Below are 21,513 nucleotides of genomic sequence, written 5' to 3'. Positions count from 1 at the left end.
ATGGAACATTTTAAAATAAGATTTTGTTCTTTTCACCTAATATTTGCTAAATTAATTTAAATTAAAGTATCTGACCTTAAAAAAAAAACCAAATAACACATTATAACATAGGAAAACCCTTAATTATTTATGAACTTAGGGTGTAATCATAAAAGTTGATATACTCTCTTTTCTTTCATGTTTCAAAATCTAAAATTCTGCCTTTTGTGGTTAAACTATATAAACTTCAAATCCATGACTACTTTAACATTATAGTGAAACATAACATGCAATTAAGATTGAGGGATAAATTAAATTCACCTTGCTTTCACGTCTTGGTTGAATCTTGGACTTCTTCATATTCCTCATGTTGTTGGTCTAACATTTTATTTGCACACAATACGCTAGATGGGTCACTAGTTTGATTTTTGGAAGTAGAATTTGTAGCATCATTATTAGCCAATCTTCTTTTTGGTGGTAATGCTAATGTTGTTGCCTTTCCATTGTATTTGCCTTTAAACATCATGTCCCCTTGGGATGCATTTGTTACTTGAGAAACATCTGATTTCATATCCATTGATGCCTCATTATCACCCTTTCTTATTTGAGTAACAAGTGCATTTGTCCCGTTTCTACGCGCGTATTTTCTATTCACCTGAGCATCCTGAAAGCGTAAAAAAACAAAGCAAAATTAAAGTTTATCATCAGGTAATGTTCGACCCAACTAGTTATAGTTAACAGTTATTAAAGTAACTCATGCAATTGCAATAGGCAATATTAATCAAACAATGATATTAATATGTATCTACCCTATAATCGTCACATCTATACTTGCCAATCACTACACTATCTGGAAATTGTTTTTAGAACCCTAGATATTCGAAGTAGTCATTTTTTAACATAAAAAGACTAGTGCTCCATACAAGATACACCAAAAAATATTGTCCAACATGATGTAACACTTTTTACCCAAGAACGTTTATAATAATGCTACACATGTTTAAAGTATTTAACTACTTGTATACTTCGTATAAGTTAAGTGCAACAAAAATAAGTTGATAAGTGCGTGGGTATTTTCTATTTTATCGTAAGATGAAGACCTACTTCTTGTCCAGGTCTTCCTAACATGCTAATGCTGCTTTGCTCTGGCAATCCTTTTCGATCTCGTCTATGCATTCTTGATGATGATGTCGTGGTATCTTGATTTCTACCCGTCTTTTTCCTGAAATATTATAGAGAATTCATCGCTTAAGGTTGTTTTAAAAAATTACCAATGTTTCATATTATGTGCAACAATTGAAGGTAGCAACACGTCGACCATATATTTGCTAGGACTAATAATTGCATTTATCGATATATATATATATATATATATATATATATATATATATATATATATATATATATATATATATATATATATATATATATGCAAATGAACTACTACCTCCGTTACATATTATTTGCAACGATTAGACATTTTTCCTCTCTACTTTATGTCAAATCATTGCAAATAATATGTAACGGAGGTAGTATAAACATTGGCGGAGTCAGAGGGGTACAAGGGGGGACATCTGTCCCCCCACTTCCCCAAAAAACAAGCAGGTATATATATTATTGTGTTGTAAAAATTTAGGATACAAAGTGGGTGGTGTGGTGGTGAATGTAGTTGAATTCTTTACAAGATTTCAAGGTTCGAACCTCGTTGTTGTAATATTTCCATTTATTTATTTTTTTATTTGAAGAATCCTTCCATTATATTTATTAACCAATACTAATTTATTTACATAAGTGTAATTGTAATATTGCATGAACGGAACCCCTAAATTACTTTTGTCATTGAACTTTAGTGGAGTATTTTCCATTCACTTTTTTTTCTTTATAATGTTTAATTAAGAAGTATTCCTTTCAATTTTTTTTAATTAATATATACTAAGTATATATATTTAAATAATAATTTTAGTTATGATATTGCACGAACAAAACCCACTAAATTAAGTTTGTCATACAAAATTATACATTATGACTATTGCATTTAATAACCTGTATTATTTAATGTTCGAATTTATTAAAAATTCCGAACTCATAAGCGATTATTTTTGGAGGAAAATTTGATATATAATGTTAAATTTTTATTAAGTACTCTGTATTGTGGATTTTTTGAGTTGTACACATTAATTATTGAACATTCTGTGTATTTAAGTATTGGTGTTTTTTTCCAATATTTTTTGTCAAATTATGTAATGTTCATCCGTCCCCCCGATTAAAAATTTCTGGCTCTACCACTGACTATAAATACTACCTCCGTTACTTTATAGTAGCAGTAAAAGGGTAATTTTGTAAGATATAAAATATTTCTTTATTGTAACTAAAAAGTAACAGAGATACTACATAATATAAAAAGTAAAAAAATAAGACTAATAATGGTGTAGTCAGTCACACACAAGACGAGTTGAAAATGTAAATACAAGTATAATTACCTTTTTGATTCTTCACGAGATTTGGCATCAATCTCCTTGTTAGGAGGATACTTTGGCAAGCTAGACGGGTCACATGCATAAGGCATTGTATTGAAATACTGATACATATAAACAACCAACTTCAATCTATGGAAACAAAATCGTACGTACAAGAGAAATTTACTCGTTTTTTCGATATTATTTTTCCGTCTATGTTACAATTTTAAAAAATCGTACATACCTTAGAGTTTAAGGCAGAGGCCGCGCTTCCACGATTCATAGGATCAACTGATAATAGAGCCTCTAATAGATTGATAGCATGTTCAGGGAAATTTTTAAGCCTATCTCGAAGTGAACTTTCGTATGGAATTTGAGGTTTAAACCTAGATGCATGAGGTAACTTGGATTTGTTCCAATACTCATCTGGTGGTGACCCAGAAAGTTTGAAGATTTTATGCAATTGTTCAACCTGTAATCATTATTGATGCATCATCATTTCATGAATACAATCATAAGAAGTTGAATTTACAAAACTAAAATTGATTATTTCTCATTTTGATGTTTTAATGTGATCGACTTTTACAAAAGTTATTCGGAGTCTCAACTAATTTATAATTATCGAGAAATGACCTTATAAAAAATAAAGTTTTTACAATGGTCATTTGAAATAGGAAAAATTTTAAATTACCACCCAAAAATATATCCATTTTCGAACTAACCACCCGTTTAATTTTTTATTTTAAATTACCACCCCTTAAATTAAATAAATGCTCAGATTACCACCCATTTCAAAAATCCGATGGATTTTCCGTCTGTGGGCCCCACCTAACGCTTATTTTGACCCTTTTGACTGATTTTCCCCTCGATTTTTCTCTTTAAAAATGTTCTCCTAACTTCAATTCACATTTTTTTTCTTTGAAATTTGGTAGAATTTGGTGAATGAAATATGAATTAAAGTTTAGAGAGCGTTTTTAAAGAGAAAAATCGGGGAAAAAATCAGTTAAAAGGGTCAAAATAATTGTTAGACGGGGCCTACAGACGGAAAATCCACCGGATTTTTGAAATGGGTGGTAATCTGAGCATTTATTTAATTTAAAGGGTGGTAATTTAAAATAAAAAATTAAATGAGTGATTAGTTCGAAATTGGTTACATTTTTGAGTGGTAATTTAAAAATTAACCTTTGAAATATGACAATCGAAAAACTTATTATAAACCTCATTGATAAACAAGAGAGATTGATCTCCTTTAATACGACTATACGAGCTATTCAAAGTATAGTTTCATAATTTATCCATGTGCAAAGAATAAAAAACAGTAACGGATCTAGGATTATTAAGTTGGTGAGCTACCGACGGTAATCAATCCAATACATGCTCATTTTATCTTCAACTTATTGTTTTTAAATATAAGGTTATTTTGAAGAATAGTGAGACATGTGCCACCCGATATCCCTATTAAAATTAATCTTACTTCCTCTGTTAAATATTAGTTGCAACTTTAGGGTATTATTTGTGAGATATAAATTATTCCAATTTTGCAACTAATATGTAACGGATGTAGTACAACTAGGGCTGTTCATCGGTCCAAAACTGGACCGGACCGGACCAACCCAGATTGGACCGAAGATCGGAAATTAGAATTTTAAGAACCGAAAACCGGACCGATTAAGTTAGGACCAAACCCGGACCGGACCGAAAGAATCGGTCCAAAACCCAGACCGGACCGCTTTGGACCGGTTTATGAATTGTTTTTAAAAGAATACTAAATTTTTTACAAAGTTTAGGAAAACACAAAAAAATATTGGAAAAACCATGTTGTAACGTCATTTTTACGTCTTTTTTTGTATGTTTAGTGCGAAAAAGCTTATAAATTTAAAGTATTCTAAGCTTATTAAGGATAATTTTAACCATTATTTAAGGTTTCACACATATTTTTAATAAAAAACCGGTCCGGTCCAAAACCGGGTTTTATAGGGTTTTAGACCGGACCGGACCGAAGACCCGAATACCGGACCGATTAATTCGGTCCGGTCCGATCCGGGGTGGTCCGGTCCATTTTTTTGGTCCGGACCGATTTATGAACACCCCTAAGTACAACTATATAAATGTCGAATTTGTAACAAAAGAATATAAACTAAGAAGGTAATTACCTCAGTTTTACCCTTAAGAATAGGCTTGCCAACGAGCAGTTCTGCAAAAACACAACCCGCACTCCACATATCTACATAAGGTCCATAATTAGTAGATCCGAGTAACAATTCGGGCGGGCGATACCATAATGTGACTACACGACTGGTAAGAAGCTTAGGCTGCTTGTACTTTGTGCTCATCAAGAAGTTTGCCAACCCAAAATCAGCCAATTTCAAAATCCCCTCATTATTTAGCAATATATTAGAGGTCTTTATGTCTCGATGCATTACTCCTTTTCCATGGCAATAGTCTAACCCATAAAATATTTGTTGCATGAAACACTTTATCTGCATATTATACAAGTTTTTTAAACTTCGATTTCCAAGACTAGTCAAAAAAGCGATAGAGTTGATCATAGGCCGGACATTGTTGAAAATGTGAATTGGTCACAGAAAACGTGAATTGGGCACATTCAATTTAATCCATTAAATTGGCTCTAGCTAGCCAAAACTTTGGGGCAAAGATAGTTGGCCCTACCAAAGAAAAATAAAATCGAGAGAGTTTGAGACAATTATTTTGTTCTCTTCACCTTATTCTTATTACGAAGTAGCACATCTTCGACAATTTAAAGCAAACAAGGCCAAAATGTAATTATTGAACAAGTTTGACCAAACAATTTAGAGTAGATACTAAATTCAAACCATAACACCTTAAAAATGATGAAGCTAAAACAACTATTGAACAAATCCAACCAAGTGAAAGACTACTACTCAAGTCAAGTGGTCCGGGCCACAGATGATCAACTCTATAAAAAGTTGATGAAACGTAAAACGAAACTAACCTGAGGCTCGGTAAATGTGACTTCAGGGCAAGAGAGCAAGCCAGATAGATCATGTTCCATGTATTCGAATACAAGGTAAATACTACAAGAAACTTTAGAGGTAATCAAGCCATGTAACTTAATTATATTTGGATGATCAAGCTTTCGAAGAATTGTAATTTCTCTTGCCATAAATCGGACACTTTCTGGGTGATAATTGTCAAATCTCACCTTCTTAAGAGCCACAAATCTACCTGTAGCATGTTCACGTGCTTTGAACACACTACTATAGGTACCTTGTCCAATCTACAAAAATTAATTCACATTGGATTGTAGTAAAGAACGTTAGAAGCTGGATATGATAAGAGTGATAGGTATAATTTGCTATCATCCAATAAGTAGGTGAATTCAGGAATTAAAAATAAATAAAAAATTATGCGGAGTAACGTAGTAATTTGCAAGTAATTTTTGCCATGTATTTGTAAGATATAAAAAAATACATTGTGTATCACTAAATTTTAAAAAATGCAACATTTTTAAATTTCTCATGCCAAGTATAAGAATATAGTAACTAAAACAACTTTCTACAATTCTAAAAAGTCCAACTATAGAAATTAACTCAACCAAAAGACAAAGTTAATATGAAACTACAAGTAATTTATATTTGTCTACCAAAAATAGTATACTATTAAATATTGAAAAAAAATAAATAAATAAAAAAACACTCACAATTATAGTGGAAATTAATTATTTCCATAGATTTAAAATTGATTAAAGTACGGAGTATTTCTGAATGTTGCAAATTATATATTAAGGCCCTGTTCTCTTCACCTTAAAAAAATAATATTAAGTAAAAATAATTTCAGTTCAGTAAAAATAATTTCAGTTCAGTAAAATTAATTTCAGTTCGGTAAAAATAATTTTTGTTCAGTAAAATTCAGTTTTCTTAAAGAAGAATTATAATAGAAAATCAGTAAAAATAATTTAAGTTCAGTAAAAATAATTTCAGTTCAGTAAAATTAAGTTCAGTTCAGTAAAAATATGTTCAGTTCAGTAAAAATAATTTCAGTTCAGCAAAATTTAGGTGAATCAAACAGGGCCTAACAGCTTCTACAAGTATTATAAAACTAATAATGGTTTAAATTTGTCCATTAATAAGAAAATCTTATTTAAATTTTAAACATTTCAAAGCTCACAATTATGTTTATTTCAAAAAAAAAACAAAAAAAAAACAAAAAAAAAAAAAAAAAAAAAAAAAAGCTCACAATTATGTAAGTAAGATTAGCTATCATTTAAAAAATTAGTTAGTGTAGGTCGACAATGTCGCAAATTTTATTGCAAACAATGAGAACTTCTCAAGCCAACTAAGATATGACACAACGATAAGTTTAGCGTAATGTACATGATGAACCTATCTAGAATATAAACAAAGATATTTCCTCCGTTCTTTTTTACTTGACCCGCTTTGACTTTTACACTATTCATCACCCCTTCTTTGATCGTGTTTTGTGAATAATATGTAAGGAAAAACATATTTATGTTGGATCACTTTGAATTCGTACTATCATAATATATAACTTTATTTTTTTAATTATGGAGAATTAAAGTTATTGGTCGTTAAAGTTTTGCATTGGCAAACGTGATAAAAGAAACAGGTCAAGTAAAAAAGAACAGATGAACTATATCTTAATTCTCTTTATTCGTTGACACGTTTTGATACTTATATTGTATTTTTCTTTTGTAAATCATGATTTTTTTTTTTTGAGGGATTGTAAATCGTGATATTTACATTGTATATGTACATAAATTTACATCAATTTTTCTACGAGTATCTCACTTTTACCAAAAAAAAAAAAAAAAAAAAAAAAAAATGAAAAAAAAAAGAAAAAAAAAAATCATGGTATCTTATACGAAGAGTTATGAAAATGTGTAAAAGTTTAAACTTTTATCTGTTATGAGTAACACCTAATGGTATTGTTAATTGTATTTATATATTATCAAAAGTTATATATATTATCTATACAAACATATCTATACTTAGTATTTAAAAAAGAAAATCAAAAAAGACATTTGTCATTATTCTATTACACTTCCCTATCATTTTCTTCAACTCAATGTGCCACATGTCGTTTTATATTTTTTATTTTTAATTATACAATTCTTCTTAACTCTTTTATTAAACACTTTATCTACATCTCCCCTCTTTAATTCAACCTTTTTATTTTCTCTCTTTTATTTTAGTCCTTCCATCTTCTTTCTATTAAGTCTCATTTTAAATTAAAGTTTCTAATGCTATACATAGCCCTTAGGGCTATATATAAGCATTGAATTTACTCTTGAAAAATGTATAAAGTTAGGAATTCATGACAAAAACACGCACAGATCGGTATAATTAGTGTGTTTTTGTCATGATTTTCTAAATTTAAACAATTTTCAAGAGTAAATTAAATGCTTATATGTAACCCTTAGGGCTATGTATAGCATTTTCCTTTCTTTAATTATGTTTTCAGTTACATATTACACTCATACTCCGTAATTATTTATTGGTATTTCCTCACTCATCTCTTAATGCAATTTTCTATGAACAAGCCGTGTATTGCACGGGCCAGAAGGCTAGTTAGGTATAATTTATGTTACGCGTACATTGACATCGTGCTTAATAAACGTGTCAATCAATATAAAATGAAATACAATGTAGTAATTAGATGATTTGTGGTTACCATATCTAATTTCTCAAAACCATCCGCACGTAGAGGCACCCACCCATGAATGGCTTCACCAGCAACAGCCGTTAGCCATGCAGGCCAACCGGCAGCGGTTTGCTCAGCAACAACCTGACTCTTCGACGACCCAAATCGTAAACTCAACGAGAAATTCGAATTAGAGCCTTTGCTCTTCGACCCCTTCAACTTCTTTCCATCCTCTTCTCCTGATTCAAATAATTCATCCTCTCTATTATTATTAGTTGATGATTTTTTAAAGGGCAACAATTGTGCTTGTGTCTCACCAAATACTTGGTGGGTCCCGCTTCCGCTTGTACAAGCGGTGGCGGGACCCATATGGCGTCGACTCGATGACCTCTTGACCCGAATTTCCCCCTCCAAATCATCGACAGCAGACGGGGTTCTGGACCCCGTCCGCTTCGAAGATATGCACCCCATCAACGAACAATGTCCATCAATGACATGACAATATCTGGGAATTTGATATTATTATTAAAATTTTACTGAGTTTAATCAAAATTTAAGGGGAAATTTGGGAGAAAAAAAGATGTTTTGAATTTGATCGACCCAGATGAATCAAAGGGAAAGGGTCGATGTTTTTGGGGGAGAAATTTTGGGGGTTTGGAATTGGCAATTGTTTTGTTTTTTCTCATTTTGTCTATCTATTATTTCGATTTTAAATTTAGATTAAAACCTACGGTTTTGTTCAATTAACAGAGAAAATTAAGGGACAAAAATCAAATTTTGTTTTTCAAAATCAGATAATTGACTTTCTTCTATTCCCTTGCTCTTATCCTCCACCAAAACACTCCTATTCATACAATATCAATAATTTATCTTAGTAAGTTAATACGGAGTATTATACAAAGAAGTACACTCGATGTGTGCACAATTTGTATGTTATATTAATTTAAATCAAATTAATTAGAATAATGTTGAATTTGTTTGGTGTGTATAAAAAAGATGTTAATTTTTTTGGTGGTGAAGTATTACATTCGTCCCTTATAATTTGTAATAGACAAATTTCTTTAGACAAGTTTAACAATGTATGATTTCAATCACAAACATTTTTAATTGTAAACAGGGGCTGCAGAAGGGTGGTGCGATGGTGCAAGTTGAGCGACCACGTAAGGCTCCCTAAATATTGGGGCCCCAAAATCAGATAAATAGCTTTTATTTTTATTTTTTTTTTTGGTGAAAGAGAGGGACAAGCCCCAAAACAAAAGATGAAACTAAAACAAACAAAAACAAAAACAAAACAACAAAAGAAAAACTCCTAAGGCACATTAGCCGGAACCATCCTAACTTGCGTGACTCCACTCAAGTCCTCCAATAAAACGGCAAGAAGATCCTATGAGACCGCTTCAAAAAGGACAAATTTCTCATTCGACTTCACTCCATAGTTGGCTAACCAATCTGCTGCACGATTAGCCTCTTTATAATTCCCTTTCGAAAACAAGAGCCTTACGCCTCCGAATGATGTGAATATAGAGAAAGTTGGGAGGAATTTCTTCCACCAACAAACGCATAACAACTTCAGAATCAATAGAGAGTTGAACTCTCCTATGACTATATAATTAAATGGAAATCTACTTGGTTTGCTGGTTAGGAGCAAAAAGTTTTAAAATGAAAGTCGGTGGTTCAACTCCCCCCTACACCAAACTTTTTCTATAATTATCTCTTTATAATCTTTAATTTCTTACATAAAATTACACTTAATATAATTTTCTAGAAAATTTTGTGAAAAACTACCTATTATAATCCAGAATTTGCGAGAAACTACCTATTAAAAAAAGTTGTAATTGACTACCTAATTTTTTTAAAATGTTGTAATTTACTACCTTTATGTCGGATTATGAATGAGTTTGACCAAAATTCTCCGGCATTGACTTGGTCACGTGACACTTGGTGAAAGAAAAGGGTCATTAAGTGTCACGTGACCAAGTCAACATCGGAGAACTTTGGTCAAACTCCTTCATAATCCGGCGTAAGGTAGTAAATTACAACATTTTTCGAAAATTAGGTAGTCAATTACAACATTTTTTTTAATAGGTAGTTTCTCGCAAATTCTGAACTATAATAGGTAGTTTTTCACAAAATTTCCAATTTTCTATTTCTCAAATTCACTTGTACAATCAACGACTAGTTGATTGTTTTTTTTAACACTTTCTATCGTATCTTGTCTATGAATTATTAAATTACCAAAACTTTTAGATACAACTTGCCTTTTGGCTAAGATCAAGTGTAATGTCTTTTGCTATACACTTGAATTATTGAGACAATTGGCCTTGAAATTACTCGTGAAAATGCTATGGTTTTATTTCTTGTAATAATTTTACATTCAATGTCACTATTGAATTTAATATTTACAAAGTATTATTTAATTGAAATTAAACCTCCTTTTAAATAATTATGAAAAGTGGGTCAAGTTTAAAAATCGCACAGGACCCCAAAATTCTTTATCCTGCCCTTGATTGTAAATAAGAAAAATTGTAAAAATATATGTGAAAATTAAGTATATATATGGACATATGGTTTCTAATGCATCACTTTATACTTCCTTCGTTTCATAGTGATATTCCTATTTTGACTAAATTTATCTCACAAAAAAAATTCTAAAAGAAAATGTCATTTTGGAACAGAGGGAGTATTTTATTGATTACATTAATTCTTGCCTAATACAAACTTTTGAGAATGAGAATTCCATCTCTTAATAATATTAGGCCATTTTCACGTGCCTAACCTCTTTTAAACCTCTTTTTATTTGGGATGGGGGTATCTTTTCCTTTTTTTTTCTTTTTTTTTTTTTTTTTTTGTGTGTGTGTGAGGTTCAATTGGGTTGTTTGGAATAGTAAAACAACCTAATTGAATCATGACTATTAAGGATTCTTAATTCTTTAAATATTTTTCACCCAAGACACATTGAATAGGTTAAAAAGAATAAGAGATCAGTAGATCACCACTGTCAATCAAGCACCTAAAAATGGAAGTTTTTGGTTGCTCAAATAATGAGGCCATTGAAAAAAAAAAAAAAAAAAAAAAACCTGTACACAATAATTATTTGAGCTTTCACTACTAAATAAAGGCCCATTTCCGACGGAAATATTCCGTCAGAAACACCCTGAAATCCGTCAGAAAAGGGGTTTCCGACGGAATTCCGTCGGAAAAGGTTGTCGCAAACCACTTGGTAGGAAAAACTGCCTTTTTCGTCGGAAATTCCGTCGGAAACGTGTTTCCGACGGATTTTTCGACGGAATTTTCCGTCATATGCGATTTTCAGGCACCAGAAAAGTCCGTCGGAAATTTCCGACGGAATAGTAAAATCCATCGGAAACTTCCGACGGAAATTCCGTCGGAAAGTTCATTTATGCAATTAAAAAAAACGTCGCGCCACCACCGGCGCGGCGTATCATCACCTCCACTACCCCCATCAAACCACCACGGCCCACCTTACCCCACCCCATCAAACCCCTAACCCTAATCCGACCCATCTCCTAGCCACCCCATCTAACCAGACCACCTTACCCCACCCCACCTAACCAGACCCACCTCCTAGCCCACCCCACCTAACCAGACCCACCTCCTAGCCCACCCCACCTAACCAGACCACCTTAGCCCACCCCCACCTAACCAGACCACCTTACCCCACCCCACCTAACCCTCCCAAAACCACATCTAAACCCATCCCACCATCCACCGCTGCCCACCCAAACCATAAATCCACCCCACCATCCACCGCAGCCAGATCTAGACCCACGAGTCCACCGCCACCGCCACATTACATCACCAGTAAATTAAAAAAAAAATCGCAAAAACCAAAAAAAAGTAAGAAAAAAAATAACATACCTTGAATTTCATCAACACAACCCCGAAATTACCTTGATTTTGGGTTTTAAAGGTCAAATTCGACCATGAAAACTCTAGATCTAGAGTTTTCATGGTCGAATTTGACATGAAAAACCTTGTTGAAAAAATTAAAACCCCGTATTTGACATGAATTCGATCTTAATGTTCCGTGAGGAGTAGAAAAGAAAAAGAAAGGGGAAAGGGAGAAGAAGAAACGAAAAAGAAAGGGGAAAGGGAGAAGAAGAAGGGGCGAAGAAGAAGAAGGGGCAGAAGAAGAAGGGGGCGAAGAAGAAGAAGGGGCAGAAGAAGAAGGGGCGAAGAAGAAGAAGGGGGCGAAGAAGACGAAGGGGAAGAAGACGAAGGGATGGGAGGAGGGAGAAGGAGAAACCGAAGGAGAACAGGAAGAGGGAGAAGGAGAACAGGAAGAGAGGAGTGAGAAATGAAGGGGTAAGGGAGGGGAACGACTTACTTTAAATTAGGTTTTTGATTTTTTTTTTTTTTTTAATCAAAATTCCGTCGGAAACCCACTATTCCGTCGTAAATTTACCGACGGAATTTAATTCCGTCGAAAACTAATTACTTTCCGACGGAATTATCCGTCGGAAATTTCCTACGGAATAAAATCCGTCGGAAATTAAGTATTTTCCAACGGAATTTAATTCCGTCGGATTTCCGACGAAAATTCCAAATTCGTCGGAAATTTCCTACGGAAATTAAATCCGTCGAACATTTTGTATTTTCCGACGGATTTTCGTGTCCGTCGGAACCGTTCCGTCGTAATTTGGCTGTTTTCTAGTAGTGTTTTTTTTTTAAGTGGAGGGGACAATGGTCCCCTTGTCCTCATGTGGGTCGGTCCATGGGTAAAGATTTCTACTACCCATTTGTTACCACTCTAAAACCTAAGTTAACAATTACCATTACTTTTCTCAAACAAAAATAAAAGAAGATAAGAGCTAATGGAAAGATAAGCTAGAGCTAAATAATTTTGTTTCTCACACTTATTTGTTTCCTTTCCACTTCATTTTTATTAGTCATACAAAACCGCTGACAAACGCCCTTAGAGTTAGAACAAAGTTGCGCAACTAGCATGCTCCCCTCGTTAACTAGCAAGAAATACTTCATACTTTATTATACTATGCATAAGTTACATACATTATTTAAAATGTTTTTTTTTTGAATTTATATATGCTCCTAATTCTCTTTTTTGAATGAAGCATTTCATCGTAAGGGATAGAGGAAGAAGATTTTTGTCGATGATTATACAGAATAATCACTTTTGGCTCATGTAGCTGACTCCACTTATGAGATTAAGACTTTGATTGATTGATTGACTTTCTCCTATGACAATCTTTAATTTTGTGATTTATTCATGGGAAAATCTTATGGTTTTTTGTAATCATTCTAAATTATTTTTAAAAAATACTCTTAAAATATCAACTTTTTATATTTTTAACTAATTGTAGTATAATTGATGACTATGGTGTAAGTTTTGTATTATTGATAAACCTTAAAATCCAAAAACCGCAATAATTTAAGAACAACAAAAGAAGCATATGTGAAATTCAACACCATGTATAACCCATATAATTAAGTATCTCAAATACAAATCTCCCAGCCAATTTAATTTACACACAAAAATGGAGGATTGAAAATATATATGGTTAGTACATAATAAACTAGGCTAGAGATTTTGCAAAACTTACAATTAGCTTGCATGCAGTTGTCATCTCCCCTCTTAAAACAAAATTACAATCCTTCAATTATCCTCCATGCATGTTATCACAATTGTTACACCCTTAGTTATTTACCTCAGCTCGCGCTATATACAGTTTTGGTGCAGGTTAGCATGCCAAGAAACAAACGAACAAACCCATCAAAGTATATGAAGAAAAAAAAAAGGGAACAAATTATCAAATGCACTTGTTACTAAGCTGATTGATTTCAAGAAATTACGAGTTGTTCTTCTTTTAGGCGTAGGGTTATTGGTCTTTGATCATTGTTGTTTCCAAAATTCACTTGACCTACAGAATTTTGTATCTTCATTTGTGTTGTATCAATGTTAGAAGCAGTGTTGTTGCTACCTCTTGTAGCTGGAACGTCGTGGTTGTGCTTGCCCTCGTAGGTTGTTATTACTGCGCTGTAGTCTGTTGATGCCCTCTCTACATGTTTGCGGACTTTGCACCCCATTGTTGTACATTTGTAGTAGCTCCTGTATGAAGAGGATATTGAAACACATAAATTTAGGACCGTTTTAAAGACATACGAGACATTTCTATTAAACACGAGGTCACCATATAGAATTTCCCAAGTTAATGGTTGAGATTCAAGAATATATTTTATACTCGATCACTTTCTCTCACATGAGAGCCCATTGGGCTTGATGTGTGGATGTAGCATATGGGCTCCACTATACCCAGCGTTTAATATTCCATTTTAAAAGAAGGGGTGAATGGGATTTGAATTTGTGATCTTTGTGTCACGCTGGCTCTAATACCATGTTAAAGGACCAATTCAACCAAAAACTTCCGCTAATGTACTAATTGTCGTGCACATTGGTTGTACGTGAAAATTTGGCAAGTTTATATCACCAAGTACAAAAAATAATGTGTAAATTGTTCATTGTTATGTTGATGTTGGACATAAAATGTTAAATTCAAATGTGATATAGTATAAAACATATTCCTGGACCTAAACCATTAGGCTAAGCTTTTGGTTGAGATGATCCTCTAATATGGTATCAGAGCCAGCGAGACACAAAGGTCACGGGTTCGAATCTCATCCGCCCCTCTTTCAAAGTGGAATTAATTTGTAGCAGGTTTGAGTGGGATGTGAGGGGGAGTGATAGAGTATAAAACATATTCTTGAACCTCAACCATTAGGCTAAGCTATGGTTGAAATGATGCTCTAACAAAATGAAAGAATGAATCTATAATTAATCTTTTCACATTGGAAATGAATCATAATTTTGCTAACATATGTAGAGAATTAGATATGTAAGCGAAATAATAACTGACCTTGGATTAGGGTTGCCTTTGACAACTTTTTGACCATACTTGCGCCATCTATAGCCATCATCCAAAAGATCAACATCACTTCTTGTTTGCACAACAATTTTCGGCTCAGTCATCGTCGTGCGTGTGAAGGAACCATCAGATTGTCCTGCTCCGCCATTCCTGCTCATACAGAAGCATGAACATACACCAAAACGTTATTTTATTTCATTCTAACATCATCTCTTTTTAATAAAAGCAGCTAGTCCATTTCACCATTTTAGATAAATTTCTATGCATCTATTGCATGGCATTATAATGATGCATGAGGGTATTATATATTTATATTAGGAAATTTTGTGAAAAACTACCTATTATAGTCTAGAATTTGCGAGAAACTACCTATTAAAAAAAATGTTGTAATTGACTACCTAATTTTCGAAAAATGTTGTAATTTACTACCTTACGCCGGATTATGAAGGAGTTTGACCAAAGCTCTCCGGTGTTGACTTGGTCACGTGACCATCACGTGACACTTAATGACCCTTTTCTTTCACCAAGTGTCACGTGACCAAGTCAATACCGGAGAATTTTGGTCAAACTTCTTCATAATCCGGCGTAAAGGTAGTAAATTACAACATTTTTAAAAAATTAGGTAGTTAATTACAACATTTTTTTTAATAGGTAGTTTCTCGCAAATTCTAGATTATAATAGGTAGTTTTTCACAAAATTTCCTTTATATTACAACAAAAATAAATATTGATATGAGAATATAATAGTTCAAGTTACCAAGTGTTATCTTGATAAATTTCTCTTTTCATACAGATGTATAATATGCAATTATGCATTTATGCGTGCATGATAAGAACATGCTTCTATAAAAGTAATTTTGATGACAAATAATCTAGTAACAATATGTTTGCATGAACCATCATGGAGGCATATAGATATGTTCCGTTCTTTTCCAATATCAGTGTAGAATATAAATCCTCTGTCCTACTTTTTGTGTACCATAATAAAGTGTCTCTCTAAAAGTACTTTTGACGATAAAAATAATCTCACAATGTCGTCATTTTGATGATAAAAATAATCTAGCAATGTCGTGTTTGCATGAATCATTATGGAGTATAGTACAAAATCAAACATTATGTGTTAAAAATTTAAGCTTTAGCAATTGAAAGTCACATATATAAATGTTCTATAGAATTCAATTTTTTTGTCCCACTTTTTATGTACCATTAATACGCTAATGAATATTTATTTTCATTTGATATTGACACAATACATTGAGCACACAGAAAATGGGACATGAAATTTTTTGATTCGACACAACACAACACAACAATGTACGAAATACTTGGATACAGAATTCCATTGACAACATATAATTATAAGTAAAGAGTACTTGCCTTCTCTTAGCTTTAGGCTCATCATTATAATAATCATCCTCAATAAGATCAGAATTTTCACCAGATTCTTCACTATCACTAGGTCCATGTAATTGAATAGATGTTGCTTGAGCTGAATCATACTCTCTTCCAACACCACCCGGCCACACGGAATTACCAAACTGCCCCTCCGAACCACCACTACCACCAGTAAGCTGCAACAACCCACTATCCTTACCCCTTCTGCCTGTTTGAGGCCGCTCGTGGTTGTGCTGACCTTTGTATATAATCTCAGTTATATGGCCGTCGAATGAACGTTCCACCTTCTTCTTAACAGGACAGTTAGGAGTAGTACACCTATAATAACTTCTTGGGTATTCACTTCCTTTAACTTGTTTTTGTCCATATTTTCTCCAATTGTATCCATCATCAGCTGGTTTATCAACTGCTACTGGGAAGTTAGTATGAGGTCTCCTTTCGTGGTTCGGATGGTCCGGTACTGCTGGATGCCGAGAGGCTGTGCATGAATTGAAGAGTGAAGGTTGGTAACTCGACATCGATGAGTTGATGGATGAATGTTGATTTGTGTCTGGTTGATTGTTGAGATGAGCTTGAGCTGTTATGTGTGCTAAGGTTTGTTGTGGAGACATACCTAATGGACTCTGCATTTCATGTATCAAAAATCAATCAAAAAATATTACATTACCTTGCATTATTCTCCTACTTAAATTTTTCCCGAAAATATTACTCTTTTAGTTAAAGAAAAAATACACATTTTCCAGCCTAAACTCTAGTTCAAAATCGTTTTTTTTTTTTTTTTTTTTTTTTTTTTTTTTTTTTTTTTTTTTTTTTTTTCTTTTCTTTCATCTCCGTTTAACTACTTATGTATTTTTTTTATGACATTTATATGAGCTTAACTTAATTAAATTAATGTATGAAACAATTGAAACCTCCTTTTGCTTGAAAAAAAAAATTTAATTATCACAAAAAAATTTCCTTGTGAATAATCAACATAGGATCGGACAAATAAAATGTAACAAGGGTTAAAATGGACCGTGACAATAATGATCACATTCATCTAACAGTACGTGTATGACTTGTAAATTAAATGTGTATCATTACTCATTTTACAAGATTGTCCAATAAAATGAATATACGTAGTATCAAGCTATTGCCTATGTTAAACTATCAAAATATCATTGGTAAAAAAAAAAGTCAACGATCGTACATGTCTACATTATATCAACCAAATTACAAATTTTATAAACACTTTATTTCATACTATTATAATTTCATGCGTTTAATGAAGATGAACCATATTTGATAATCTAGTTTTACACAACATTATTATTATTTTATTTGAAACCATTGGATAAAAAACCAAACAACAATAACTAAAATGTGCAAGACAAAAAATTTATACTACCTTCATTCATATTATTTACAACGATTTAACATAAAATAGAGAGAAAAGATGTCTAATTGTTGCAAATAATATGAAACAGAGGTACGAATAGTATTTACAAGTTTGTGGAAATATGCAACTCATAGATAAATTTGAAGAAGAAGAGTACCAAAAATGTAGGTGAGTTGAGGAAAGCGGAGGGGCTAAACCCCGGAGAAATGTTAAACACCGGCGCAACCGGTGGCAAAACCAAGCCGACTGGCCTATTTTGCTTAAAACCTGAATTTCCATCACCACCACCACCATTTTGATCATTCTGTCCTTTGTTATCGCTACTCCAGTTCAGCTCCCCCGAGGCGGGCAGCTGGGTAGCGATGGCTCCTGCTAGGAGGTCAGAAAAAGACCGAAACTCGCTCTCCGGGAAAGGATCGGAGAAGAGGTTTGTTAAGCCGCCGGGGCTCGCTCCTAGAGCCCCGGGTGATGGCCTTTGTTGTTGTTGTGAAGGTGGTTGCCCAAATAATTTATGTATGTCCTTAAAATGATCACTCATTTTATGATATAATTATGTGATTGATTCTAAAAGATCAGCTTCTGTTTTTTTTTTTTGGTGGCTGCTAAAGATTTTGTCAATGTGATTTTTGGATTTTGATCGGGTTTTTTCTTTGTTTTTGAAAGTAGTTTGTGGAAAAGTATGAAAGGTTGGAACTTTATATGTGTTAGCTTGGTAAACTCTTATCCCTTTTATGTTGTTCTCAACATGTCTATTATATATTTAAGTGTACTACGGGACGTCCGGACCTATATGTATATTGTGTACGTTATGGGTAGGGCTTTAATTACTCTTCCTAACTATTAAAATATCTCGTCTTAGTAATTAATAAGAGATTTTTTTTTTATTGAAAAGTTAGATGTGGTAGAACAATTATGAGATCAATTATTCTCAAAATGTATGTGTAAGAACTAATACTTCGTACATATAACATTCAAAGTTATCAAAGCTACCTCAAAGAACATACATTTAAATATTTTTAAATAGTCGAGTATATGTAAGAAATAGTATCCTAATGTCCCAAAAAAATTGAGTTTTATTGTTTTTTACAAAAACATGGTAGTGGATTTATGTAATTCGGTAATTAAAATTGTTGGTTTGTAATTAGAAAAAACAGTCTAGTTAATTAAAAGTAATTAGTAAACTAAAATAAAAGTGAAATAAAACTTTTAATTACAACGAAATTTTTAGATGAAATGAGACTTTTGTTTGAAAAAAGATTCATTATAAAGTATATATATAAATCGATCTTGGGCTATAACCATCCGTGGCGGATGTAGGAAAAAATTTTAACGGGGTCAAAATACATTTGATCAATTTTAATGGGATCAAGTAGGTAATTTTATGGAGAAAAAATTCAACTTTAAAACAAAAATAATTTATTAATTATATATGAAAAATATTTTATTTTTTGTGTTCAAGTGGGGTCACTTGACCCCATTTATTACTACAAGTATCTGCTTGTAACAACCATTAAATTAAGTTTTTGGTTAAGTTGACTATTAACATGCGGATATAGAGTACCCTTGGATAAGGATGAAGTAAATAGCAATGATATGAGGGTGCAGTGAATGGAGTGGACTAATTGGTGACGTTGTGAGGGATCTAACGTGGACCTTTATGTTGGTGTGCTTGCCCACACACTCACACAGTCACCAACTTCCAATTTTTAATAATGAGAAAAAAATTCCTATGATTAGCTGTTTTTGTAGTTAAGCTCAACATGTTTTAATCCACTAGTTCATGACTTGAAGGGGACTAGTTGAGGGTAATGAAGGGCACTTCATTAACCAACAACCTACTACTTTTAGGTATCTATAATACCTCACGTGGGGGCTTTTATGGTATTATAATATCCATGAAAGACAAATGATTCCGCATTGCAACTTGCTTACAAGAAGGCGGGTTGGTATGAGTATGATTTTGATGAATAATACATTAACATAAGATTAGAAATAAATATTATATAAATGTGAGTTATAGTCTTATAGATTATAAATTAAATAATAATTTTGGGTTTTTTTACTCGTCTTGGGTTTTTTTTATTTGCCTACATTCAAATTAAGTAAGTTCAGAACATTAAATGTATACTCTCTTAAAAAAAAAAAAAAAAAAAAAAAAAAAAAAAAAAAAAAAAAAAAAAACATTAAATGTATATAAATATACGGAGTATAAACAAAATTTAAAAGCAAAATTGGTAACAATTGTAAATTCCTCTTGGTTGTTTATTGTTTACTTCTAAGAAAAAGAAGGCAAGCTTTAGAGAAAGATTTTTGATAATTACTGCATTAAAATGAGGGATCAATTTATAATGTAGGATGAATTAAAAATCATATCGTACCAAATCTATCACCTTTTCTGATGTGATTTAATTAGGGTGTTAGTTATTTTGGTTGCCGTGATTTGGTTTTATGGAGATAGTCTTAATATAAATTTTGTAATTTGGTTTGATTTTAATACAAAACTAGACCTAAAGCACTCCTAAATTTTGTACTCCGTAGTAAGATTTGTGGAAGGGTATACATTGTATAATATTAAATTAAATACCTTTTAAATTATATACACTATATTAATATCAAGTTTATTTTTAGGATATTTTGTGAAAAACTATCTTTTAAACTTTGAGTTTTGCGAAAAACTACCCTAAAAACAAAATGTTGTAATTAACTACCTTATAAGGTATAAAATGTTGTAATTAACTACCTTATATTATATAAAATGTTGTAATTGACTACCTCCCACCGGAATAACACATTTGATTTTTATTTTCAAGTGTTGAACATGTCATGTGAGGGTCACATGACCCTTTAATGACTTAATTTCCCCCTTTCTCCCAAATTTTCCCGCTTTATACCAACTTTTTTCCTTAACAATAAGATTAATCATATTTTAGATTGTTTATTTGCAACCCCTTTGATAATTATATGGGCTGAATTGGTGTAAAGCGGGAAAATTTGGGGGAAAGAGGGGGATAGATTAAAGTCAGTAAAGGGTCACGTGACATGGTCAACGTCGAGAAATAAAAGTCAAATGTGTCATTTCGGTAGAAGGTAGTCAATTACAACATTTTATATTTTATAACACTACAAAAAAAATCAATATAGCATCAACTAAAATTTGTTGTTATTCACCAAAAATCCGTTGCCAACTCTATTTAGCAACAAGTTGGAAATAAAAATTTGTTGTTGCTAAAAGGCTTGTTGCCATGGGATTTTGAAAACTAGTTGCAAAACAATTTTGTTGCAATATTGCATCAATTTAAATATAGTTTCCATGATTGTTGCTGTTTTTGGTGCATTCGTTGCCAACTTTGGCAACAGATTACCATTGGTTGTTGCTAAAATTAGCAACAAATTATTAATGTTAGTTCCTAAAATAGCAACAATTTATTAATGTTGGTTCCTAAAATAGTAACAAATTATTAAAGTTGGTTCATAAAAATAGCTACAAATCATTAATATTGGTTGCTATCAACACTACGAGACAAAAACCCAATCCCTATTAGCAATTCGGTTCAACCCGATCTCGGCCTTTACCAATCTGAAATCTCACTCAGGTTAGGTCAACTCGGCTCGACTTTGCATGTAAGGCTCTTTGAATCCCCAGTCTCAAGAATCGCATTTGGTAGAAGTCGAACTTGCGACCTCAAAGTCAGATGGTGAATCTCTTACCAACTATACCAAGTACTATTTGTTTACTTCTATGCATATAATTTATAATAAG

General features: G+C 32.5%; 2 protein-coding genes across 2 annotated transcripts; both read right to left on the bottom strand.

The window, feature by feature from the left end:
• Positions 1 to 306: 306 nt before the first annotated feature.
• On the bottom strand, positions 307 to 8,630 carry LOC145641779 (protein IMPAIRED IN BABA-INDUCED STERILITY 1-like). Its single transcript, XM_081692730.1, has 7 exons — positions 8,109 to 8,630; positions 5,410 to 5,694; positions 4,589 to 4,915; positions 2,680 to 2,907; positions 2,460 to 2,557; positions 1,084 to 1,201; positions 307 to 643 (listed from the first exon to the last, which is right to left on the bottom strand). Exons 1-7 carry the CDS (start codon positions 8,547 to 8,549, stop codon positions 308 to 310), a joined length of 1,833 nt encoding a protein of 610 aa, XP_081548856.1. The 5' UTR covers positions 8,550 to 8,630; the 3' UTR covers position 307.
• A 4,911-nt stretch (positions 8,631 to 13,541) lies between these two features.
• Positions 13,542 to 18,669, bottom strand: LOC145555946 (putative WRKY transcription factor 4). Its single transcript, XM_081617652.1, has 4 exons — positions 17,911 to 18,669; positions 16,358 to 16,998; positions 14,972 to 15,130; positions 13,542 to 14,166 (listed from the first exon to the last, which is right to left on the bottom strand). Exons 1-4 carry the CDS (start codon positions 18,289 to 18,291, stop codon positions 13,899 to 13,901), a joined length of 1,449 nt encoding a protein of 482 aa, XP_081473778.1. The 5' UTR covers positions 18,292 to 18,669; the 3' UTR covers positions 13,542 to 13,898.
• Positions 18,670 to 21,513: the final 2,844 nt, after the last annotated feature.

This window comes from Chenopodium album, chromosome 8, assembly GCF_948465745.1.
Source record: "Chenopodium album chromosome 8, dcCheAlbu1.1, whole genome shotgun sequence".
Classification (NCBI taxonomy): Eukaryota; Viridiplantae; Streptophyta; class Magnoliopsida; order Caryophyllales; family Amaranthaceae; genus Chenopodium; species Chenopodium album.
The sequence above is the reverse complement of the archived record's forward strand: the minus strand, read 5'-3'. Positions and strand labels throughout refer to the sequence as shown.